Raw genomic sequence first — 25,483 nt, forward strand, 5'->3', positions numbered from 1 at the left:
ACAAATTCAACCAATTCATGAATCAAATTCAAGCGTGCCCACATATAGACATGCACAGATTATGCACATAGTATGCACGAATTGATGAACAAGTTTGAAGCAATTAATTTCCATCAACCTCTAAACCACATGCACACCACAAAATAATATTGAACAACTTAACAATACAAAACACTAAACTGCACCCAAATTCCCAACTTTAAAAAACCTAGGTCGAAATAATGAAATTTCATTTAAAATTTACCTCCTTTTTTATTTTGCCATTGAAATTTTCTGAAAAGAATAACACAATTGCCTAGGCCGCGAAATACATAGAACAGATTCTGAAGTTAGCATCTATCAAAAAATAGGGTGCAAAAAGGCCATGCCGTTTAGGGTTAAGGTTCTTGAAGCTAAGGGTTGGGCACCAGAGACTTTCGAACAAAGGTGCAAATGCTAACTGGTTTGACAAATTAATCAATTTATATACAAGGGCAATTAGGTTACTTCAAGGTGTAGAAATAATCATACTTCTGTCCTATTGTTGTACATTGCATGTGCATGCTTTGTGCATATTCCGTTTGTCCTATTTCAATCCTAAGATTAAGAAAAATAATCATTCTTTACAATGTCCCTAAATAATATGCGAACATTATTCCTTAAGAACAATTTACATATTACTTATCAAAAATACAAAAAGGAAAATGAACTGGTGGATAATTGATTTGACAATATTCAGATAACTCCAAGACCAAGCATGGTTACAACTTAGCAATACAAAACTGACGATCACCGTAGGAATTAATCAATGCACAGCATAATTATCAATATCGATCACTGAAATGAGCACTTTAGTAGCTTCTCCAACAACACGAAACAACAAAACAAAAACCCACCTATAACTATTTGATGGGGCTCCTTCACAAGTCACAACACCCCCCCCCCCCCTCTTCTTCCCTCTCTTGTATGCGGCACTCGCTCAAAAATGATGCCTACAAAACTAATTACCACTGACTAACACCCGTACATTAAGTACGTGGAACACCAGAATCTTCAAACAGGAAACCGGTCTTCGATCTCATTGTTTAAACTAGTTATGTTTTGAGGGGCTGGAGCATTCAGATTCTGTCACTTCCGATGACATTTCACCGCTAGAATTCCCTTCATTCCTATAGCCTGTTGATGCTAGTGCAGGGTTCCTCGGAGGATCATTAGCTGCAGGCTTTGCCCCTTCTTCTGCTAGTCTTTTCATCATGTTCATGATAGTTGGAACCAACTTGGTCGACAAGCATAGAAGCCCAGGAAGCTGTAGGCACAGTATCACACAGTTAGAGGTCAACTTCGAAATCACCTTTTGCAATAAGATATTGTGGTTATTGGTATTATATGATCAGTCCTATCTTAAATAGAATGGTAAGGGATGAGGGAGGAGAGATAAATTTAAAATAAAATTTGATACTCACAGCACCATTGCGGAATTCACCCGCAATGTCTAGCTGCACCCATAGGGCTTTAACGAGTAAAAATCCCACAAAGATGACGCACAGATACAAAGGATTTCTGCCATGACGGTATATGAATTTGTAAGAATAGTGGTAATGGGTAAAATAAAAGGTAGAACACCAGCATCATCATCTACCTCCACTAAAAGCAAGTATGTACCTTAAAAGTGTCATAAATTCATTGAATCCCAGGATTATCAAGGCAACAATTGCCCATGGAGGTGGCAGCCAGTTGTTATTACGCTTGTTAGCTTCCTGAAAAGTAAAATAGCATAGGAATGGACTAGGTGTGACTATCAGTAAGTTAAACGCAGAGAAATACTAACCATTAAAGAGCAATTGATAAAAATAGTATACCACATGAATTGATCAATGTATTCATCTCAACCGCAGTGATATTCTGAATTTGATATGTGCCGAGAAACAGTAATATTTATGCAAGGCAATAGCAACACTGCACGACTCAACTACAAAATATAAGCTAAGAAGCCTCTTTAATGATTTGTTTTTAACTCTTTAACTCCTCAGAACTGTTCCTTAATCTCTGTTCTTTACCAATAAAAACAAAAAGATGTAATATCAAGCTTACTGAGTAATTTAATTACGAAAATTCTGTCTGAAACTCCTCTAAAAAACGAAACAAAATCAAGTAAGGCATTAGATCAATACAGGCATAAATGTAATGAACGGTACCATCTAAATCTAAATCTAAGCTAAAAAGCTAAAACACGCTAAAACAATAACAGGCCACTAAATAATGCTTTATAGAAGACAAAACAGTTTATGGTTTCCATTAAGAAAAATAAGAAATCAAAGAAAATGGAAAAAGAGAAATAATAGCCAGCATTACAGGTAGTCTATCGTACCTGTGCAGAAATAGCCTGAGAAACACTGTACTCGGTCTCTGCTTTGAATTGCCTCCACAAAGATTTGCACTGGACAGGTGTGATCAATGTTTTTGATGCTGAAATCTGCATAGAAGGGGGAAAAGTCACTAAAGTTACTTGGTGCTTACAGGCAAAACTAAAGGCTACCAGCAGTACCACAGAATGAGCAAACGAGAGAATACATTGCCAGAGTAACTTATGAACTTATTTATCAAATAAGCATACTTAAGTCTGAGTTTGTCTCTGATTTCACAGAAAGGCGCAAGTCCACATGGCCTTCTGGAAAAATACTTAGCTTTGACTCTAAAAGACCAAAAGGGACCAGTTTTTTCAAGGCTTGAAATACCTAAGCTAACATGGCTTTCTAATAGATGGGATCACTGCAATGCAGATTATAAATTCACACGCAAGAAATGAAAAAAAGAAAGCCACCTCTTGCCAAGTGCTTGAAGCCAGTGGATCAGCTGCTGTGATACTCCTATCTTTAACAGCAGCATTTGTGGAATCCACCAAGGCAAGGGACAAAGTATTCTCAATATTATCAACGTCATCGTCATCCAAACGGATTGCGGCCATAACAGAAAGCAATTTTAAAGACTGCAAAATTGAATATATAGTTAAGGAAGCTTTAGCGAAAATTCAAACACAAACTATAACAGATAATACAACAGAAATTATGACATACAGCAGAACGAGCGGTTTTGGTAATTGCTCTAATATCCTCCTTCCCAGTCCACACACGCGGCATTGAATCAGAATCATGGCTAAATAATGTCGTAAACCTGTAGGAAATTTTAAACCATCAGAACCATGACTAAGTAATGTTGCAAACCTGTGGACAAATCCAAACTTAATTTCCATAAAATAAACTCTTGAAAACATTTTGAGACAACTGAATGTCTCAGAACCATGGCTAAGTAGTGTTGCAATCCAGTGGGCAAATCCAATCTTAATTTCCATATTATAAAATTGAAACAATTAGACAGCTGAATGTGACCATTGAAAGGATTTCCTACCTGTCCTTCATACGAATCAAAACCCTTCCAGCCTCTTCCTTTGTTTTCGCTTCTACCACACCTCTTGCATATGCCTCTAGATTTGCAAGTATTTGGCCCTTAGCTTGTTCATCCATATCAAAACCGGAAAGTGCACTAGAGAGCCCGGAGACAGCTGATTCTGTCTCATGCCGGAAAAGTTTTCTTATCGAGGGCCAGGTCTCACTATTAGCACCATCTAGAAGAGCTTCTGCTGGTGCTGACAATGCATCCTTCAACTTTCCCTGAAAATATGGTTAAATTATCAGACAGGTCCATTAGAAAATTCAATCATAAAAAATATCAGGATTGAAAATCATTGAGAAAAACTTCTCCCAACTATATCCGACACAATGTAACCAGTCCAACTAGCTAAGTTATTGCTTGAACCCACTTCCCTTTTAATTTTCTTTTGCATTCGAATTTTGCTTGGGCTTTTAACTACCTGTTACCCCAATCATTTCACAAGGAACAATGAACAAAACATGCAACTATACCTCATAAAGTGAAGTAAGTTCAGATAGCTTAGCAGCATGAACTGAAGCAATATGGGCTTCTATATCACGTTTAAGCTTATCCCTTACTTTAGATGTGTCCCAGTTTGCTAGTGTGATAGCAGCATCTGCAAAAAATGTGTTAATACCACATTGTACTTTAGAAGCATTGAAAACTCAAATCTGTGGAGTCAATTCCAAAATCTGTTATTTTGAAGTCTCGCCTTTAGAACACATTTACTCAGCAGGAAGCAACAGGTCACTCAACTTGTACTTGAATGTGTTGTAAAACGTGTGTTCTAAAACGTGACTTGTGTATTCTTCGCTTCATCAAATTAAAGGCTTCTCATATTTTGTAATTCAGTTTTTTGGAGTGTACATTCCAAATTGTAAATTGTTCACGTATTCTTCACTTCATCAATTTAAAGGCTTCTATTATTTTGTAATTCAATTTTTTATTTTGTTTTTAGTTTCCAAGTTTAGCTAAAGGAATGGAATTCCCAAAACACACCTGAACATCCTTTGTCAAACCGAGCCATAAAGGACTCGGAGCAATTATGAGCGGCCGCTGAAAATCCCTCCCCACCACTCAAAGCCTTATCAAATGCTTCCTTGAACTTATCCAGAGTACCAGATCTTATAATTCCCAGCAAAGCTTGGAACGCAGGTTGTACAAGCTAACAGAAAAAAATAAGAGAAAGAAAAAAAAGACATAAAAAGTGAATAAGTGAAGACATGAGTAAGATGGAATTGAAACTCAATTTATATATATATCGGGATTATTACTTGCAGCAATTTTTCTTCAAGCTGCTTGCGCTTCCCAGTTCTAACACCTTCATCAAAATACGTAGCCTCTGCATCATACCTAAAATTGCACAAATAAACATATTAATCAACTAAATACAAAGAACTATTCAGCCACACAAGTCAAAAGGTGGACTGCAACAGAAACTTTAAACTGCTCAGTATAATTAAAGCGAAGGAATGTCATTCACATATTTCTGACAAGAAATTTAATGAAAATCTGAATACAAATTGACATATCAGTTGTGTTGGATAGGCTGTTGTCTATTGGGAATTAATAGTCTTAGAGGATTAAATTGTTTTCCTAATTGGAGTTGTTTTCCCAATTGGAGTTAGTTTCTCAATTGCAGTAGGTTTTATAACTAGTTTCCAATTAGGATTAATAATCCTTATTGAAGAAGACCTTTATTATGTCTATATAAAGGGGCTATTGTTCTAGTTTTGAGAAGTGAGCAAAACAATAAATTGAATACCACTCAAGGGATTAGGGTGAGAGAATATTGAAAAGGGCAACGTGTGTGTGAGAGAAAAGAAAAGAGATGGTGTATTTCTTGTTCTTGTTCTTTCAGGTTTTTTGTCAAGTCCTAGTTCTAGAGATTTGGCAAGATTATTGGTTGCACTCATTATTGATATAGTGAAAGATTGTTGTTGCTATCCCATGGACGTAGGCACTTATTGCCAAACCACGTAAATTCTTGGTGGTATTTATCTTGGTTATTTGTTTTTCGATTTCCGAAATTTGTTCTTGTTTTTCCCATTCTTAAACGCGATATTCTCAACATAGGTTAAATAACATAAAGCAACATACTGATGAGTTGATACTATACTATTTATTTTACCTTATTCTTAGTTATAATTTATTGGATATTTTGGATGAATTTTGATACTTGTAAACTTCAATAGTAGGACATGCGAATCTACTTTGGACATAAAGCGATGAAATAGATGAACTTTGGAGTAATTCCAATTGGAGTGGGTTTGTGAGTCTTTCAAGATGATTGTGTCCAAATTCCAGAATTTAATTCCAAGCCGTTTGAATGTGGCGAAGAAAAGAAGGCCTAGCGCACAGCTTTCCCAGATTGACGTTTCTGGACTTTTGGGTATTTTGAAGGTCAAGATGGCATATTTTGAGGAAGGTTTTTGAGGATTTGTTGGGTCTCAAGTAGACCTAGCAATTTCTTACACGACTTGTTAACACAACACAAACAACACGAAAATAACGAGTTTCGAGTCAATACAATAACTAATCGGGTTACATGATAAGAACCCGTTAATAACGGATGCTTAACAGGTTTACACGAGAGTGACACGTGGGTAACCTATTTCGACACAATAAGAAAAAAAGTTATTTTTGATGATTTTAATTTTTTAAACTACTAAAGAAACTTACTATAAAAATACAATAGATACAGTGGATATGTCATATGTATATATTGTTTATTAATTATTGTTGTATCATTATTCTACTCACCATAATCCATAAACCTTAGATTTAAATTTAACCGTCCATTGTCGTTTACACTTTATTCTATTCACCGAATTTCATTTTTTAGATTTTCTTTTTTGAAAAGTGAACTTTTAGCAAATGTAGAAAAATGAACAATTCAAATCATTGATATGACATTCCAATATTTACAGTTAACTAAAATATGAGTTTATGTTATATAGTTTCTAGAGATTTTATAAACTTCGAGCTATATTTTCACTAATGGTAAAACTTTTAATGTAAGATCAATGATCCGAACCGTTCATCTTCCTGCATCCCGTAAGAGATCATATTTTCTAAAAAGAAAATCCGAAAAAAAAAAAAAAAATTTGGTCAATGGAGCGTAAATTTAAACGACAATCAGCGGTTAAATTTAGATCTATAGTTTATGGAATATGGAAAACCTTAGTGAAAACATTGTCAATATAACCCTTGAAGACAATATATCAAGCAAAAGTTCCAATACCATTTCCCTTGATGATTGATGAAAATTGAAGGGTTTTATTGTCAAAAACGTGCAAGGTTCCTCAACCTTGAAACACAACTCTCTTCATTTTGCATATCTTTGAACATTTGTATTTTGTAGTATGCACTAATTTTTTTTTATTAGGCTCTTATTTTAGGGTATGTAAATTTGAAAGACAAATGTTTTTTTTTTATGTTTTGAAGTAATATTTATGTGACAATGTGGTACGTATATACTAATTTAGTCTTATGTTTTACATTTTTATGGGTCAAATTATGTTTTTCATTTTCATTATTTATTGATTTAAAATATATTTTTCTTAACGGGTAACTGGTCGGGTTATATTACCCGATAATATTAATGGGTCAATTTTGGGTCTGGTCATATTACTTGTTTATTTTAACGGGTGTTACACGACACGACCCGTTAAGTTATCGAGTATGACACGAAAACAACACAAACACGAGAAACACGACACGAATGTCAAGTTTAGTCTCAAGCTTTAAAAAGACCTTTTGGGACCAAATTGGAGTTGATTTGATCGGTCAAAAGTCAGATTCTTTCTACAGTCGAAAACAACACAAACACGAGAAACACGACACGAATGTCAAGTTTAGTCTCAAGCTTTAAAAAGACCTTTTGGGACCAAATCGGAGTTGATTTGGTTGGTCAAAAGTCTGATTCTTTCTACAGTCCGAATTTGACTTTAAATAGGAAACCTTTTATTTATTATTTATTATTTACTTAGATTTCCAGATTTATTAGAAAGCCTTGTTTAGGTAGAATAAGGAATAAAGCAATATAAATATTGTGTATTGTGTATTGTGTATTAGGGTTCTATACGCACTACTTTAGAGAACTTCGTTAGGCTTCGGCAATTTGTATTCTTCTTTCAAGGTGTTTTCTATCCACTCTTCTAATAATATTTTTTTTTTTTAATAAATTCCTTTTGCTAGGGCAAGGCCACGAGCCTTAGCATGAATATGTAGCTTTATTGAATTGCTTATGATTTTATGCATATTGTGTTTAAACTATCTATATGTCTTGATGACAGCCACCATTAGGATGTTTAGACAAGTAATTGGATGCAATTTCAAAATATTACCGGAGGATTAAGTGGGGCTTCTTGAGATTGATAATTGTAATTCATTTAAGGCAAATATCACGCTCTTAAGGGTTGCATAGTTTTTTTTTTTTTTTGTCGCCCTCTTTCATTGTTTTAGCATAAAAAAAAAAAAGGGTTGCATGGTTTTTCAAAAGGTTTTCACAAAGTTTAATGAGTCTTGCATGACGGATTGCATGTTAGATATACATTCTTGCTTGAATATCACGAGAATATGATAAGGAAAACCTAACCTTCAAAGTTGCATGTGTAATTCATAAGTAATTGGTAAAACTACATAGGATTGTTAATGGCAACGGCTAAACCCTAGGGCTTTTCATATTTGATTTTTCCAAAACTATTTTATTTTCTCTCTGTTGCCAAATTTTCATTAAAATCAATTTTAATTATTTTATGTCTTTTTATTTTAATTCACAATTCCAAAACTTTTTCAAAACTTGTTTTAAATGATTAACTAAGTATTGGTTTTAAATACAAGTTATTCATATCAATCCTTGTGGAGAACGACCTTGCTTGAGCCGTTTATACTACAACCCTTGTTATCTTGCAAGTATTTTTAAGTATTTTTATCCCTACTTTTGCAATTGGTAAAAATCCTATCGCATACCAACAAGCCTTCTTCTTGTAACCAGTAACCTAGATCTTCTAGTTCAATTAAGTGAGGCTCCCTTAAGAGTCTTATGCATCATGAATTCTAGAACCTAGAAGCAAGTGTCTACTCCAAACCTAACATGATCATCAAAGTGAATTCTAGATGTTCACTGAAAGTGCGTACTATACCTAATTAAAAGGATATTCACAAAACAGTTAAAGAACTTCTCTTTCATTAGATCAAATTGTATCCTAAAGCTATAATGCTGAGAGAAACAGATGAAGATACTTACTCTGATAGACAAGTGTCAAGGATTGAATTGAGCTTCTTCCCAAAGCCAGAAATAGGACCAGACTGAACAGCCTTATCCAACTCATTCCACTCCTGTGATAATTAAGGAGTTCAAGGGCCACAAAAATTACAACATCAACTTTAAGAAGAAGAAAAATGCGGTACTGTATGAAAAATAGGTACCTCATTTCCTGCAAAAGCAGCATACTTCTCATTTGCAATTTCTTCACAACGTACAGTAGCCACCATGACCTACAGTGAATGAACAAAAGATGACTAAATAAAAACAGCATGCATATGACATGAATGTCATAAGTGAAAATATATTTGCAGTGTTACCTTGTGGGCTGGAAGATCAAGATCTTTGTTTTCTTTGATGACTTTCCATATCTGTTGTGCACTAAACGAAAACCCTGAAGCAGGAACTACCCCCCGTCGGTCTCCAGCAAGACCACCGGGCGCAATAGAATGATAAAATCTCTGTCTCAAGCTAGCAACCTCAATTTATAAACATAGGTTACCAAAGAAGGAAAACAAAAATGTTAGATAGATGTATCTAGAGAAAAGCTAAAGTTTTTTGTACACCAAGAACAAAGAAACAAATATTAATTTTTTTAATTTGACCTGTTGTACAAGACCAAAAAGAATTCTATGAGGTCAACAGACACACATATGCATATATACCTGCTCCTTAAATTGCTCTTCTTTTTCTTCATAACTTGAAAGAGCAACAACCTCAACCTAGCCATTCAATCATCAAAATATGTCGAAAACATGGGTGATAGTTTTCACCACAATAACATCAAACTGCTGCCATTCTTTAACAGTTTATGCCACAAAAATAAGCACATTTTTATGCTCATATGTCAGAAAAGTATTGACATCTTACATTAAAAAATTCACTTAGTGGAGTTTCCCTGTGGGCTTCAGGCTTAGGAACAGAGTCCCATATCTGCAGCAAAGGATCGAGAAGGTTGAAAATAAACATCAACATAAGTCGGAAAATAACAAGGAAACAAATCACTTACCTTCTGAATGTCTTCTCTAAGAACAGGTTCTAAATTTTCCAATGGTGTCTAAAAAGAGACAAGGATACTATCAAAAACTCAACCCAGATTTGAAAAGCCTTGCGAAGAAACAAAGCGATGTAACATAAACTACAAAATGAATAATAAATGCAAAGTAGAATTGGCTTTATCTCAAGCTACGACATAGAACGCTAAAAGAAAAGAACTAACCCTTGTTTTATCACGGATGACAAACATCAGAGTTGTTTTACGTGGACTAAATAATCGCATCATCACCTGTGAAGCATAAAGTTTAAAAAAATCAATCTCATAAAACTTATACTAACTGCTTAAACATGAAAGCTAGGTATAAAAATACTTGGAACACAGTCTTCAGGAGAGGCTTGTTTGCAGCTTGCTCACGGCCAATATCATGGCACCACCTGGATGATAAAAATTGCTTCAGAGATTAACACAAACTATGAAAAATGATATCCCAAACAATATAATAGTTAAAAGAAAAGTGCAGAGAATAAATACATATTGATATATTAGACTCAAAAATATTTCAAAGGGGAGAAAGCTCACATGTTTATGAGCACTATATCTGAAACAGCAAGAGCAAAGAGGGCACTCTGCTTCTCGAATGCAGTATCATCCTTTAAAAGAAAAGCAATTAATAATAATCAAACAGTTATGTCATTTCTTCTCCACCTGTTTAAACTCTAAGATTCCATTTCAAAATACTTGAACCTTGAAAAAGAATATTGACAGAATAATGCATTCTGGTAAAAGTTGGATGGAACTTTTGAGAATCCAAGCACAAGGGCGTGGACGAATATAAACAGGGAACTGGTAATGATGATAAAATCCAAGTACAACCATAAATCAAAATTTAAAGAAAACTAAAGTGGGGTGTCCACCTCTCCTCGTTCTCTTCCATCGGTACCCTCTAAATCCATTACAAGAGTGCAAGGCTCAATGCCAGCGCATTTTGCAGCCCAAATACCTTTAGTTGTTTGTGACCTGGAAAAAAAAAAACATGTGCCAATCATATTACTGGTCCATTAAACAAAATATAACTAATTTATTTCAGATTGAGCATCATGAGAACTTGCCTTCCTCTAAAAGCATCCATCTCGCGAAAGTTGGTAGCAAATAAATGATTTAACAATGTGCTCTTTCCTAGCCAGACCATTAGTAGAAAAAATAAAAAATTAAGTGAAACCTTAACATGTCATAGCCTGTGAATAAGGTTAGCCAACATTTAGGAAGAGGAAAACAGTATGAAATCCCTTCATGCAAGCTGAACTGAAAAAAACAGCTTATGAGTATCAGATGAGAAAATAGAAAGCATAATACATAGAAATTCATGCCTTTAATTACCAAACCACATTATAAAATCTTCTCCATCTGATTTAAACTTCAAACATGTAGCATTATACTGAATGATAATTTAATAAAGGGTCATTTTGGTTCTAGTCCCTAGTCAACCTAATTGTTAGATGAAACCTTATTTGTTTAAATAGTTTGATCTAGGTCGCTAGCATCATTTAAGGGATTTAATTCATGCATTTATGCATTCAATATCCTACAAATTATGAAATTTAAACAAATTTACAATATAACAATTACTTAGAAATGAATAATAGAGTAATATTATTCTTCACATAATTCTACCAAAAAAATACGGTACCGACATTTTTTTTTTTTTATCCATACCCACATAATTATCAACATAGCATAAGAAATAACTATTGATATATTTTAAAACATAAATACATATAATTATGGGTACATTCACAAAAAAATGTGTACAAATTAAATTAAACATATAGGTACATATTAAAATTCAAAATTATGGGTACAAATTACAAGAGGTCGCACTTGGTGCGATGGCAAGTGCCTTCGCCCATGAGCGGTAGGTCTCGGGTTCGAGACTTGGGAGCAGCCTCTCCATAAATGGGGGTAAGGCTAGCCGACATTCACCTCTCCCAGACCCTGCGTAAAGCGGGAGCCTTGTGCACTGGGTACGACCTTTATGGGTACAAATTACAACTAAAAAGAATATTGGAAACTAAAAAAAATGATACCAATTATAAATATAAATATAAATATATGAAAAATACTAAAAAGCAAGGTTTAGAAGACGCTAGACGCTAGTCGGACGGTGAGTTGGGGTCTAGCGCCTAGGCGGACTAGGGCAGATCAAGTAAATTTATTATATACCTCTTTATACTTTAAAAAAAAACACATAATTGGATTATGATGCATCAATTGCAAAATAAAATGACATATAGATTATAAAGTATTAGAACATATTGAAAACATGGAGAACAAACATATAATAAATGTTCATCCAAGTACTTAACAAGTCTCTTACATTTAATTAACAAAATAAAATGCAAAATGAACACTCTCTGCAAGAGAGAGAGCCAAACAACCACCCCTACCCAATCCAAACCATAACGGCCAATACATTTCCCACTTCCCATTGTACCCCTACAACCCTCCTCTATTTCCTCCTCCTCCTCTCCTCGCCCTCCTCCATCCACGCCCTCAACATCTCCACCCTTCTCTCCCCCTTCCCCGACCTCTCCTCCTTCGCCTCCCTCCTCAACTCCTCCATCTCCTCCGACTTCCTTCCCCGCTCCTCCCTCACCCTCCTTGCTGTCCCCAACTCTTTCCTCTCCTCCACCTCCTACCCCAGGATTTTCTGTTTAAGTGATAAGTGAGAGTCACGACCTAGGCGGGTACCTAGTGTTGGGTTTTTACGGCTCAAAATTAGGATGGTGCAAAGAATTAGGTTTGTGTTACCTATTTGGTTTTGGTGTCCTATTTGGGTTTGAATTTTGACTTCTTAGTTGGTTTCCTTGGTGGAGAGATTTTGTTAATTACCTATTTGATTAGGATTTGGATTTACTTCCTATTAGGATTCTTATTGTAACCTAAGTCCTATGCACTATAAATAGGACGTTAGGGTTAGTGTATTTTGTGTGGCTCATTTGTGTGGCAATTTGGTGAGAGTCAATTTGTGAGTTTGTGAGTTAGAGAGCAATTTGGGAGAATCTTCTCCGTTTGTTTGAGTTCTCTACTCGTTTGGTTTAGGGTTTGTAATTTGTGGGATTTGGGTTGTGAGAGTTTAAACACTCTTTTGTAATCTCCATTTGTTTAGTGAAATTCCTCGCAGTGCTTTGCCCGTGGACGTAGGCTTTACGTTGAACCACGTAAATCTCGTGTTAGTTTAAGATTGTTTGTTTTGCTTTCGCCTACGACGTTAATATTTGTACTTTGTTATAATTCACTTCCGTTTATGCATAAAAGTACAAGTGGTATCAGAGCCCAGGTTTCGGCTTGGGCTTTGGTTGGCAGTCACTATGAAGCCTTCTGTGTCGTCGGTGAAAGTTGATATTGAAAAGTTCGACGGCAATGACTTTGGTATTTGACAATTGAAGATGCGTGCTTTGGTAGTTCAAGGAAGGAATAAGGAAAGGAGCAAACTTGGAAAGAACACTTACAGCTATTGTTACAAGGAAGGCCATTGGAAAGTAAATTGCCCTAAACTCAAGGGCAAAAAGAAGTCGTTTGATAAGTCTTTTGCTAGTGTTGATGCAAACATTGCAGAAAATCGTTGTTTTGAACTCCTCTAAAGGTTATGTGAAGAGGTGGAGCTTGGTACTCAAGCTCTTTGGGTGGAGTGCAATTCGCACTTTTTGTTCATATGTTCAAGCTTTTGCTTGGATTTTGTTTCGTATTTGATAGTTTCCATAATGGAATTTGTTGGGGAAGGCGTTGGAGGAAATTTCAAGTTTGAAGACTTTTGGATTTTTTGAGTCAAGTTGGAGATCAGTTTCAAAGGAATTTGGTGCACGTTTGTGTATGTATTTTGGTATCCCAAATTTGAAGTTTGTATTTGATATGGAAGTTTGCTAATTTCTCGCCAAGGTGGAGATTGTTGGGTTTTTACGGCTCAAAATTAGGATGGTGCAAAGAATTAGGTTTGTGTTACCTATTTGGTTTTGGTGTCCTATTTGGGTTTGAATTTTGACTTCTTAGTTGGTTTCCTTGGTGGAGAGATTTTGTTAATTACCTATTTGATTAGGATTTGGATTTACTTCCTATTAGGATTCTTATTGTAATCTAAGTCCTATGCACTATAAATAGGACGTTAGGGTTAGTGTATTTTGTGTGGCTCATTCGTGTGGCAATTTGGTGAGAGTCAATTTGTGAGTTTGTGAGTTAGAGAGCAATTTGGGAGAATCTTCTCCGTTTGTTTGAGTTCTCTACTCGTTTGGTTTAGGGTTTGTAATTTGTGGGATTTGGGTTGTGAGAGTTTAAACACTCTTTTGTAATCTCCGTTTGTTTAGTGAAATTCCTCGCAGTGCATCACCCGTGGACGTAGGCTTTACGCCAAACCACGTAAATCTCGTGTTAGTTTGAGATTGTTTGTTTTAGCTTTCGCCTACGACGTTGATATTGGTACTTTGTTATAATTCGCTTCCGTTTATGCATAAAAGTACAACACCTAGGCAAGTCTAGGTGGGCTAGGCGGGCGCCTAAGTGGGTCTAGGCGCACTTTCTTAATTTTCAAACACCTAGGGACTAATCGGAGTGGTGGACAGCCGTCTAGCGCTGGGATTTTTAGAATAGTGCTAAAAAGATATATTTGAAAATGATTAATAAGTTTTTCATTTTTAAAATTGGCATATAATGACTTGTAAATAATTTAATATTCAAATAATGACATGGAGAAAAGGCACAGGACCTTGATCAAAAATGAAAAAGGAAAAAGGTTTCAATTAATGAGAAAGAAAAATGAGGGATGGGAACCTAATTTATCCTTTAATAAAATACACTTCATCATATGTAAACCATCAACAAAGTAAACAGGGAAAAAGGAAGACTTATATGCTATGCTTGAAACGATAAGAATGCATACCACTACTTTGTGGGCCCATAATGGAGACAACCGCATAAGAAAGCCCGCATTCAGGCAATTTTGCCTCCTTGATAAACCGGTCAATTCCGCTGACATTGAATGTACCATCCCCATCGATAAGCTGAGTAGAACAGCACTCCTCACTTTTTGCTGGATGAGAGTGTGCTCAAATGTTAGACAAGAAACAAAATCCATGGATTTCAAAGCTACAAAACATCCTAAAGAAATTGATCAAAAAATCAATCTGCCGACCAAAACACTAGCTTTGCTGATTCAAATATCATCGAAAGCATTTACAAAAAACCAAAATCTGCAAAGACAAAGTGTAAAATCAATCAAAATAGCTACCATTTTCGTCGGACCCTGCGTAAAGCGGGAGCCTTGTGCACTGGGTACGACCTATATATATTTCTGCATGCCTTTTGCATGTATCACAACAAAAACATAATTTTTTTAGTCTTGAATTTAGAAAAGGTAAAATTTCGACACTGATCTGCAAGTATCATGCTAATTAACCATACCCCGATATTACATTGCTGAAGACAAAGTTAAATCAATTACATTTGTGTTACAAATTTTTCTAGCTCACCTCAACTAAGCCAAAAAGAATCCCATAACCCACAGAAGACCATCGAATTACATTTCTGGCGTCTCAAGCTAAACTCGATAAATAAATGAGAGAAGATTTTGTTATATTTTCCTACACTTTCTGACTAACAGAAAAAAAGAAATGGGATATTACGATCAATCATTTCCCCTCAATGTACCACTTCAAAACCCCAAAATTTGCATCCAACTGAGGCAAAATCAGGACTCAATTAAATTATAAAAACATGAACAGGTAAACACAAAAACTGAAACCCAATGCAGAAAATGCTAAATACCCATGACCGCTCCCAGTATCACAATCAGTAAACGTCTGAAATTGATGGCAATCAGGTGCTAAATCGCAATTAATTAATGTAAAACGGAAAATTAAACAAATGAATAAATAAACGTCTGGTTATAATTATGATTAGGGTATATAAATCAGATGGATCAGAGGAATGAGAAGGTACCCATTTGCGGGTGAGATTGGCTTCGACGAGATTGTGATGACGGGCTTCGAAATGTGTGCGAGACTGAGAGAAAGAGAACGATTAGGGGGGAGAGAGAGAGAGAGAGATCGATCTCAGAGGAGAAGGAGAGATGTTTTCTCAAATAGTGGGCGTGACTCTGTCTCTTTTGCTCCTCTAATTACTTTTTGCTAAATCATTTTCCTTCTTTCTTTATTTTTTATTTTGCTAAACCGACAAAATCGAATTTGAATCACATTATTAGTAGTTTAGATAAAGTTCACATTCTTTCCATTAGAGTAGATAATATTGTTTGATAAAAAAAAAATCATTTTCTTATACTAGGTAAAGGTACACTTGTGCTTTCTATGGTAAGTAATAGGAAGAGAAAAACTTGTTATCCAAGTAATATAACTTGTAGAATGAAAGATTTCCTAGGTTTCATACGATTTTATATCAAATCTGCTACAGATTAATGCAATCATATCATATAAGTATATTCACAAAACTTTCCATTGAGTGTGTAAATACGAAAGTGGATGCCACATCAGATCATCAAGCAAATGTAGAAGCAATTGATGAAATTGAGAAATGTACAATGAGTAAATGCGAGTGTCAACAATAAACGGATCATAGGTAGTAAAACTCACAAAATGTCGCTATGGTAATACTCATAGGCCTCGTTTGGCATACCGGATAATATTAATAATATGAAGCGGGTGTTTAGTAAGCTTCATATGAAATAAGCACCAGACTATTTAATCTGGTACCCCTCACACCCGACTATTTATCCCGTCTACAACCACGGGACAATTTAGTCGGGCTCGCTGTCTCCTTCCTCTCTGAATGCACTATCGGTCCTCCCAAGTTCCGCCCCTCCCTCATTCATCTTCTTCTTCGTTTGAATCCTAGTTCATCTTCTCATTCATCTTCTTCTTCTTCCCAGGTTCCGCCCCTCCCTCTGTTTCATGGAATTTTTCTACAATTTCTGATTTTTGGGTTTTTTCATCCGCCGTTATCTAACACAACAGAGCTTGTCTGCAACTTTCTGCCATTTTCTAGAGCTTCAAAGCTTGTGAGTAATTTACTGGGTGAAAATCAAATTCAAGTTTTAAATTTTGGGTGCATTTAGTAGTTATTTTTCTTGTTTTGCAGAAGGATTTTATTTTTATAAGATTTTTCAAGAACCAGAGCAAGTAAGTGAGCAAGCTCCAACAGCAAAATGGCTCTTATCTCTCCCAGTTAAAAACACACAAAACTCACTTCCTCTTTCTTCGTGAATCCGAGATTGTTCACCAACTTCTCCTCAAAAGTCGTCTTTGAATCCGACGCCCGCCATGAGCCAAACCTCTCTCATCGAAACAAAGCCGTTTTTGGGCCTTCTTGTTCGAATCAAACACCCCTAGAACCCAAAAAATGTGGGGAGGGAGTGATGGAGGAGGAGGGAGTGAAGGGAGGAGACAATCGGAAATCTAAGGAGAAGATCGGCAATCTGGGGAGGGGAGAGAGAAAAGTTCATCAAACAAAAAAAGATTTGTCAAATTTTTTTTTTTCTTCCCTTTTCTTATTTTGTTCAGTACCAAACATAGTATAAATAATACGATCATTAGTCCGATACTGCACCAAACGCCTGACTAATTTAGTCAGTATTATTTGGTGGCTATCATATCAGACAGAAATAATTAGTACATTCTGAGCTGCCAAACGAGGCCATATTGAGATAAAAACTCATAGTCTAAGGAGAAAAGTGAGAAATGCATTAAATCAAAACTAAATGCCTTCATGATGCAAGTAGAATGCACACAAGAGAATGACCAACCAATGATGGGTTCCTCATTGAAACCTAGTCAAGTAGGAAATATTAAGTGGGATCATGTCTCAAGGCCCAATCATTGTGGAAACGTCACAAGCCAAACTTAAATCCATGCATAAAGTACAAAATGAAGAGTATGCAAATTTACGATCATGCTGCGCTAATAAAATAGTAGTTTATCAGATGCCAAGCCCATGCAAATAACGCATATTTATCATGTCAAGCCGTGTTATAATATTAATACTTAATATTATAATACAAGTCACACCATGCTAAAATGAGCCCAAGCCACTTAACAGGGCTTATTGAGTGGTTCGTGGTGTGGATGGTTATGAAAGTTCACTAGGCCTATGTGGAATTAGAATTGTGGAAGACTTTTGGGCTGCATGGGAGTACCAAAAGTGCAAGCCCATGATTTTGGCTTTACGTGGGAAGGCTTGAGAGATAATAGGTTTATCCTTACTCTTTCCCTTGCAAACTAACTAGGACACTTAGGAAACAACAAAAACCTAAAGCTAAGCTAACCCAATCAGAATCAAATCACGTGTTTATCTAGATTCGCAAGTCCCTTTTATTATGCAAAAATGAATCTTTCCTTTCCAAACTCACACATGAAAAATAGGAGAGAAAGCAAGGATGAGTGTTACCAAAGATAGAGTCGTGCTATGGGACATGGTCCAAAAAAGGTGTTGTGGAACTTGGTCCAGGAAAGTGCTTTATCAGGCTTCACAGGGCTCCTAACCTTTGTTGCATTATACCAAAAGAGAAACTTGTAACTGCATCCATGGAAAGATGAAGGCAGACTTAGATGATTTGAAAGAGGAAAAGAAACCAAGAGATTTCCAAAGCTAAAGCCTAGAAGGATCCTTGCTTCTATAAATACAAGGCACCCTGTAAAGGGTAAGAGACACAATCACGTAGGTAAAGAAGAACAAAAAGAGACGTATTTACAACTTAACTCATATTTATAACTTCAATTATTTCAACTCAACCATCATAAGACCAAAAACAAATCCAAGTGGAATTGACAAAAGGTAGTGTTATTTACATATTTACTTTTATTTTTTAATACATCATTTAATTTTTGTATCTCCTTTAATTTATTCATTTTTTTTCAGTCGAAAATTGGTAAGAGGGAGAAGTAATTTGGCATATAAACCATACACTAACATTACATCCTGACAATAAAAGAAAATGAAAACTAATGAAAAAGGCTTGAAAACTTTGAGTTTTAACGATAAAGACAAAATAAATGGTAAAATAAATAGTAACAGAATTGATTTTTAGTATAAAAATATGATTTTTGGTTAAAATGAACAATATCGCAGGTTTAGGCGTTAAAAGTCCTAAAAGAAGAATCCATAATACAATTCTACCTGATGAAGGACTGGAACCTCTGTAAACACCTCTCTCTCTCGATCGAATCGAGGTAGAAGAAGAACAAGAAGAAGATGGGTAGGAGGATCTCCGCCCCTACAACCACCACCAGAACTACCCTTATCTTTACCGTGCTCCTCCTCATCTCCTCGTCCCACTGCTTCTACCTCCCGGGCGTCGCTCCTCGCGATTTCCACATTGTAAGCTCTCTTGAAATCTCCATTTTTTTTCTCTCTTCGAATTCGATGACCCTTTGATTGCTCATCACTTTAATTGCTTTTTATTTCGTCCTTAGTCGCTGCATTGTGGCTGAATCGTTTTGGGTTTGTCTTCGTTTCCACCGAACCAGTGGTGGATCTGGGGTTTTGGGTTTGATCTGTTTTTCCTTTTAATTAGATCTGCGACATGGGTTTTCTGGGTTTTGGGGTTGGGGTTGGGGTTGGATTTTTGAGCTGGTTGTTTAATCTTGTCGTTACTTTTAGTTGCCTTAGAGTTAAGGTTTATGTGTGATTTAGTGGAGTAGTTGCTTTTATTTCTAAAGTTTTGATTGAATTCGGCTTTAGTATATTTTTTTGGTGAAAAGTGATTCTAAGAATCCGTTTTGGGTGCAGGATTATAGTATTTTTTTTTCCTAAAAATGTTAGGAGGTCAACTTTTTACGGTATTGAGTGTAAAATATGGTTGGAATTATGGTATGATACCATGAAACGAAATTTAGATAATCCAAAAGCAACAAATCGTTCACCGCTTCCAAGGTGAGGAGCTTGTTAATGCACTCATATAAATATGAATTCATATTTGTTCAAGATTTGTCGTATTTTTTTTTTTTTCAAACATAATGGGATTGTGGAAGTATATGCTTGGAGAGAATGAAGTATTGATGTACTAGATTTGTACACGTGCATATAGTGATCAAGCTAAATTTTATAGTCTGCTCGTCTCTAAAATTGTGGGCATGCATTGATGAATGTTGTTGGGATTTCTGTTAATTCAATAGTTTTCTGTTGTGTCTATCATAATAATGATGCCAGAATATTCATTGAAGTGTGACCATCCATCTGTTGCTGATTATTAGAATCGTTTTTTTGGCTTTCAGAAGATCTGGTTGTTTCAAGCTTGCACTATCATCTAGCATTTGTCATTTCATTTTAATTATTTTTTGTCGAAGTTGTTAGCGAACATTGGGGTCAAGTTCTTTCCTAAACAAGTTAGATGTAAATACATAGTATTTGAACTCATGTTACAGTTCCCTGGCTGTTTCTCCAACATACATGAGCTAAGCCGTCCCCCTTATTCTGGGTGCCATTTTGTGTCTGGCTATAAGTTTATATTTAAAAGTATGATTATAGCTTGTAGCCTGAATGTCACATTGAATCAATTTTGACTTTGGAACACTACTATGTTCCCTTTCCTTGTTTGCTATTTTACTACACAGAATACTAATGTTTTTACCATGGTTGTCTTCTTTCTGACAGGGAGATGAACTTTCTATCAAAGTGAACAAATTGTCATCTACAAAGACGCAACTCCCATATGACTTTTACTTCTTAAGATATTGTACTCCCCCACAGATTGTAAACAGTGCAGAAAATCTGGGGGAGGTTCTCCGCGGTGATCGCATCGAGAATTCTGTATACATGGTGAGCAGTTATAACCCTTTTTTTCTTTTTGGCCACTCAATTAGTGTAGAAGTTTTTTTAACAATATTTTCAATCTCGATCTCATTTATTTAACTTTGCCTTTGAAACCTCTATTTGTAAATTCTTTTCCAGTTCAAAATGAGGGAGGAGCAGTCCTGTGTGGTAGCTTGTCGAGTAAACCTTGACGCTGAATCTGCAAAAAACTTCAAGGAAAAAATTGAAGATAAGTATCGAGTACAAATGTAAGCAAAAATGTCATTCCTGTATTTTTTTAGTTTGTAATTTCAAGTATTCTCTTTTTTGAATTTCTAAGTGTCATTCCTCTATGATTTGTCTGCTTTAGATTTACGTTAACTTAATTTCTCTCCCTGGTCACATTCACTTATTATGAAGGCAAAGATCATTTTATGTTTCTCAACAGTTTGATTGTGACCTCTGAATTGGACTGCAGGATTTTGGATAACCTTCCAGTCGCTGTTCTCAGACAAAGGCGGGATGGAAGTCCCTCAACAACTTATGAACATGGATTCAGTGTTGGATTCAAAGGAAATTATGCTGGGGTATGCCTTACAGACTAGTTGCTAATGTTGAAGTAAGACTCATTTATGCTATCTTATGTTTTATTTGCTTTACAGAATAAAGAGGAGAAATATTTTATTAACAACCACTTGAGTTTCCGAGTTATGTATCACAAAGATCCTGAGACTGATTCTGCTCGAATTGTTGGATTTGAGGTTACTCCAAACAGGTGCTATATATTTCTCCTTCTCCCTCTTCTGGTCAGTTTGTTGCACTTCTCGTTTAATGTATGTCCACTTGACTTTGATTAAGTACAGGCTTGTATGTTTGGATGATAGAAATACTGTAATGCAGTTGAAACTTGAAAGTAAAAGAAAAGAATCTGCATACATTTCTCTTGTGATGCATGTCCAGTTGACCTCTGCTGAGTACATATTTTGTGTGGCCACTGGCCATTTACTTATAATTTTGAAGTTAGAGAAAGAAAGTGTGGTATTCTATTCTTGATTCCTGGAGGGTCTTTCCCTTGCAAAAATCTCTAGGTCTTTCCATGTAGATGCTTATAAGATTGACTTTATAATTAGCTGCATAGTAAAGAAGGGTGTAAGATTTCTTATTGTACTTTTGTGTTCCATCACGCTGTATGCCCATTTTAAAGCATGTAATGGGTTTCTTGGCCAATAGTGAATTCCTTAGTTATATAACCTCTTCGTTTTAATTGACCTTCAAAAAATAATGCTTTGCGAACAAGATTCAGTGTGAAGAAACCAAGAGTTCTTGAAAAGGATCACTTTCTATTCATTAAGATTGTGAATAGCTTTATTATCACTCTTATTTTCTTATACGCCTCTTCTCAATAGTATCAATCACGAATATAAGGAGTGGAATGGTAACAATACTCAGTTGGCAACATGCAATAAAGACACGAAAAATCTACCACCGGGAAGCAGTGTTCCACAAGAAGTTGACAAAGATAAGGAGGTTGTGTTTACATATGATGTCTCCTTTAAGGTACATGATTTTTAAACCCTTTGGCTACTTTTCTTTCTTCCTTTTACAAACTTATGAACTTTGTTTTTCTTCATTTCTACAAACTTATGAACTTTGCTTTTCTTCATTTCTACAAACTTACGAACTTTGACTTACCCCTCCCTCCCCCAAGGAAAGTGAGATCAAGTGGGCATCTCGTTGGGACACATACCTCCTCATGAATGACGATCAGATCCACTGGTTTTCAATTATAAATTCATTGATGATTGTCCTCTTTTTATCTGGTATGGTGGCTATGATCATGATGAGAACTCTATACAGAGACATTGCCAACTATAATCAGCTGGACAGTCAAGATGAGGCTCAAGAAGAAACTGGATGGAAACTTGTAAATGGAGATGTTTTTAGGCCACCAATCAATTCCAATTTACTGTGCGTCTACGTTGGGACAGGGGTTCAGATCTTTGCAATGACACTCGTAACCATGATATTTGCATTGTTGGGTTTCTTGTCTCCTTCCAACAGAGGGGGTCTCATGACTGCCATGGTTCTTTTGTGGGTTTTCATGGGCTTATTTGCTGGTTACTCCTCTGCACGATTGTACAAAATGTTCAAGGGTACAGAGTGGAAGAGGAATACTTTAAAGACTGCCTTCATGTTTCCAGGAATTCTTTTTGCCGTCTTCTTTGTGCTGAATGCTCTAATTTGGGGGGAGAAGTCTTCTGGGGCTGTGCCTTTTGGGACAATGATTGCTTTGGTTTGCTTATGGTTTGGAATATCAGTGCCCTTGGTCTTTGTGGGTAGTTATTTGGGGTTCAAAAAACCACCTGTTGAAGACCCTGTAAAGACCAACAAAATTCCTCGGCAGGTGCCAGAGCAGGCATGGTACATGAAACCAGTATTCTCTATCCTTATTGGAGGCATTCTTCCATTTGGAGCGGTTTTCATCGAGCTGTTCTTTATCTTAACATCAATTTGGCTGAACCAGTTCTATTACATATTTGGCTTCCTTTTCATCGTGTTTGTTATCCTTCTGATCACTTGTGCGGAGATAACAATCGTGCTATGCTACTTCCAGTTATGCAGTGAAGACTACCACTGGTGGTGGAGATCTTACCTGACCGCTGGCTCATCTGCTCTTTACCTTCTACTCTACTCTGGTTTCTACTTCTTTACCAAGTTGGAGATTACAAAGTTTGTTTCGGGCGTCCTTTACTTTGGGTACATGTTAATTGTTTCATATGCCTTTTTCGTCCTGACTGGAACCATTGGTTTCTACGCGTGTTTCTGGTTCGTACGAAAGATCTACTCCTCTGTGAAGATTGACTGATCTAAAGATGCATGTAGAGGTTGAGGGCAAGATAGAAAGATGAGATCTACATGAGAAAGCAGAAGGGTGTTCAAGTTTTCATTGGCTTTCACAAGACGAGGATAAGAAACTTTCCGAATCTCACCGAAATCTCCTATTATGTGTATCTAATAGAGTTTGACCTGTTCTTTTCGTTTACGGCGTTGTGAAACTCTACTTTGTAGTTTTAAGCTTGTTGCTTCTATACATATCAGCCCTGCTCTTTTATGATAATGATTCTGTTTCTTGTACTTGTTTCATTAGTTCTCTCCATCTGCGAAAGTTGAAACCATAACATTTGTACTAGAACCTTAAAGAGAGGGCGTTAACCCGTCCGTATACGACGACTGCTTCCGGCAATTTTAACTGTTAAACCTGATAACCGTGGATAATCGTCCGAATGGATTGGATTTGGGTATGAAAATTTGGGTCTATTTTGAGTATGGGGAAAAATGATGTGAAATATTCCAACGCTCAAATTAAAACCCTATGATTGTAGTATATGTAAGTAGGGATTGTTTTAGGCCAGGGATTAGAAGGGATGCTAATCTACTCAATTTAAACTTTTAAACACTAAACTAGACTCAAAAACAAAAAACTAGATTCTTATGACTCAAAACTAACCAAATTGACTCAAAATAGCAAAACTAAGTTAAAGACTCAAAACAACTACTAAAGAGTGATTTGGACGAATTCTAAACTAACTTGACTCAAAATACCAAATGGGGACAGATTTGAATGTAATTAACTAAGACACCAAATAAGAACTAAGGGGGCTTTTGGACGAATTTGACAAAACTAAGTAAATTGCAGCAAACAAAGTAAGTTAAAACGAAATTAAGGTGAATTCAAGGGTGAAAAGCTAGTTAGAGGGTCCTTCTCCACACATGAAACATATGCACATAAATTGATTTCCAGTATTGTTTCTTCAAACCATGAATGACAATACCCCAAATTAATTGTGAATGCACTAATTAACTTTCAAATTTTCCAAAGTTCATTGAATTGAATGGACAACACACCGCAACCAAATTATTCTTATTAAGTTCCCTATATGAACAACATGATAGAGATACATATCAAAGATCATTACGTTCTATGAAAATTGTTGATGCACAAAATCAGTGAAGACTTTGGTACAACAGAAAGTGTTAAGTTTGTGACCTTCGCTAGATTGTTCCGGTCACTAGTGTGGATAAGTATGTAAATGGATAGGGACAGGGAAGCAAACACAAGATGTACGTGGTTCACCCAGATTGGTTACGTCCACGGAGTAGTGGAGTTCTCATTAATTATGAAGGGTTTACACAAGTACATAGGTTCAAGCTCTCCTTTAGTGAGTACTAGTAAATGATTTGGTACAAATGACATTAGGAAATATTGTGGGAGAATGATCTCATTTTATAGAAGAGTTTCTAGCTTTGTTCTGACATTGACACGTGTCGTGTTGTGATTGGCTTCTGATGTTGATATGTGTCGCGCTGTGATTGGATTCTGATGTAGACACGTGTCGTATTGTGATTGGACTCCTGGTTGGAGGGAAACTCTTCTGGGTCCTTGACGGTATAACGTTGACCGGTGCTCAGTAGTTTTAGGATTGATCAAGTATGATACAAACAGTGCTCCCTAAGTTTCCGAGTGAGGGAAGCTCTTCGGTTGGGGACTTGCAAGATCCAAGCCGCTGAGTAATCACGAAACATCTAAGTACTGAAGTGTGGTATCGTCTTGACTTGCCTTATCTGTCTCATAGGTAGATGCGGCATCTTCTCTGTAAGTACTATTTCTTCATCCAGGGGTGGTATCTTTAACCGGTGGAGATGCACAAGGTAATGTATTAATTTCACTTGAAGCTTACTTGTAGTTTCAGGCTTGGTCAAGCGCGATACAAACCATGTAATAGGAGTCCTTCAAGTCGTTGAGCTAGGAGATCTGCTGAAAGAGGTGACAGACAAGGTAAGCAATCAGAGCTTCAAGCAATCAGCCCTAGATCAGAAGTTTAATTTCGAGTTCCTGCTGATTGTTCTCATTCTCCCTATCTTGCAGGCAACATGAAGGATAAAGAGAAGAAAAAGGAGAAGAGATGATATGAGATACTTTTGCTTTTGAAGAAGTAACTTTCCACAGGCTTATTCTTGAA

The 25,483-nt window shown here is 36.1% G+C and overlaps 2 protein-coding genes across 3 annotated transcripts; one reads left to right on the forward strand and one right to left on the reverse strand.

Annotated features, from left to right (window-relative positions):
• Positions 1 to 679: 679 nt before the first annotated feature.
• LOC103441836 (protein ROOT HAIR DEFECTIVE 3-like) lies at positions 680 to 15,857 on the reverse strand. 2 transcript variants are annotated; one of them, XM_029097011.2, is made up of 23 exons: positions 15,663 to 15,857; positions 14,605 to 14,754; positions 10,784 to 10,850; positions 10,589 to 10,691; positions 10,254 to 10,324; positions 10,045 to 10,108; positions 9,897 to 9,962; positions 9,687 to 9,734; positions 9,548 to 9,610; positions 9,343 to 9,399; positions 8,998 to 9,156; positions 8,842 to 8,910; positions 8,660 to 8,751; positions 4,683 to 4,761; positions 4,408 to 4,573; positions 3,900 to 4,024; positions 3,385 to 3,647; positions 3,054 to 3,150; positions 2,801 to 2,965; positions 2,348 to 2,452; positions 1,642 to 1,736; positions 1,443 to 1,539; positions 680 to 1,285 (listed from the first exon to the last, which is right to left on the reverse strand). In XM_029097011.2, the coding sequence occupies exons 1-23, from the start codon at positions 15,664 to 15,666 to the stop codon at positions 1,070 to 1,072; spliced, it is 2,421 nt and encodes an 806-aa protein (XP_028952844.1). In that variant the 5' UTR covers positions 15,667 to 15,857; the 3' UTR covers positions 680 to 1,069. The 2 variants fall into 2 exon arrangements, with proteins under 2 accessions (XP_028952844.1, XP_008378769.2); XM_008380547.4 differs by lacking the exon at positions 1,443 to 1,539.
• Positions 15,858 to 18,795: 2,938 nt separating this feature from the next.
• Positions 18,796 to 23,597, forward strand: LOC103441789 (transmembrane 9 superfamily member 7-like). Its single transcript, XM_008380488.4, has 7 exons — positions 18,796 to 19,049; positions 20,325 to 20,489; positions 20,622 to 20,731; positions 20,941 to 21,049; positions 21,125 to 21,237; positions 21,869 to 22,019; positions 22,171 to 23,597. Exons 1-7 carry the CDS (start codon positions 18,924 to 18,926, stop codon positions 23,326 to 23,328), a joined length of 1,932 nt encoding a protein of 643 aa, XP_008378710.1. The 5' UTR covers positions 18,796 to 18,923; the 3' UTR covers positions 23,329 to 23,597.
• The last annotated feature ends 1,886 nt before the right edge of the window (positions 23,598 to 25,483 follow it).

This window comes from Malus domestica, chromosome 17, assembly GCF_042453785.1.
Source record: "Malus domestica chromosome 17, GDT2T_hap1".
Taxonomy (NCBI): domain Eukaryota; kingdom Viridiplantae; phylum Streptophyta; class Magnoliopsida; order Rosales; family Rosaceae; genus Malus; species Malus domestica.

Coding starts and splice junctions, on each gene's coding strand:
- LOC103441836 (XM_029097011.2), bottom strand. Junction 9,157..9,342: donor AAGAGCAATTTAAGGAGCAG/GTATATATGCAT, acceptor TTATAAATTGAG/GTTGCTAGCTTGAGACAGAG. Junction 1,737..2,347: donor CTCAGGCTATTTCTGCACAG/GTACGATAGACT, acceptor TTTACTTTTCAG/GAAGCTAACAAGCGTAATAA.
- LOC103441789 (XM_008380488.4), top strand. CDS start 18,924: ATGGGTAGGAGGATCTCCGCCCCTACAACCACCACCAGAACTACCCTT. Junction 20,732..20,940: donor GATAAGTATCGAGTACAAAT/GTAAGCAAAAAT, acceptor ATTGGACTGCAG/GATTTTGGATAACCTTCCAG. Junction 22,020..22,170: donor CATATGATGTCTCCTTTAAG/GTACATGATTTT, acceptor CCCTCCCCCAAG/GAAAGTGAGATCAAGTGGGC.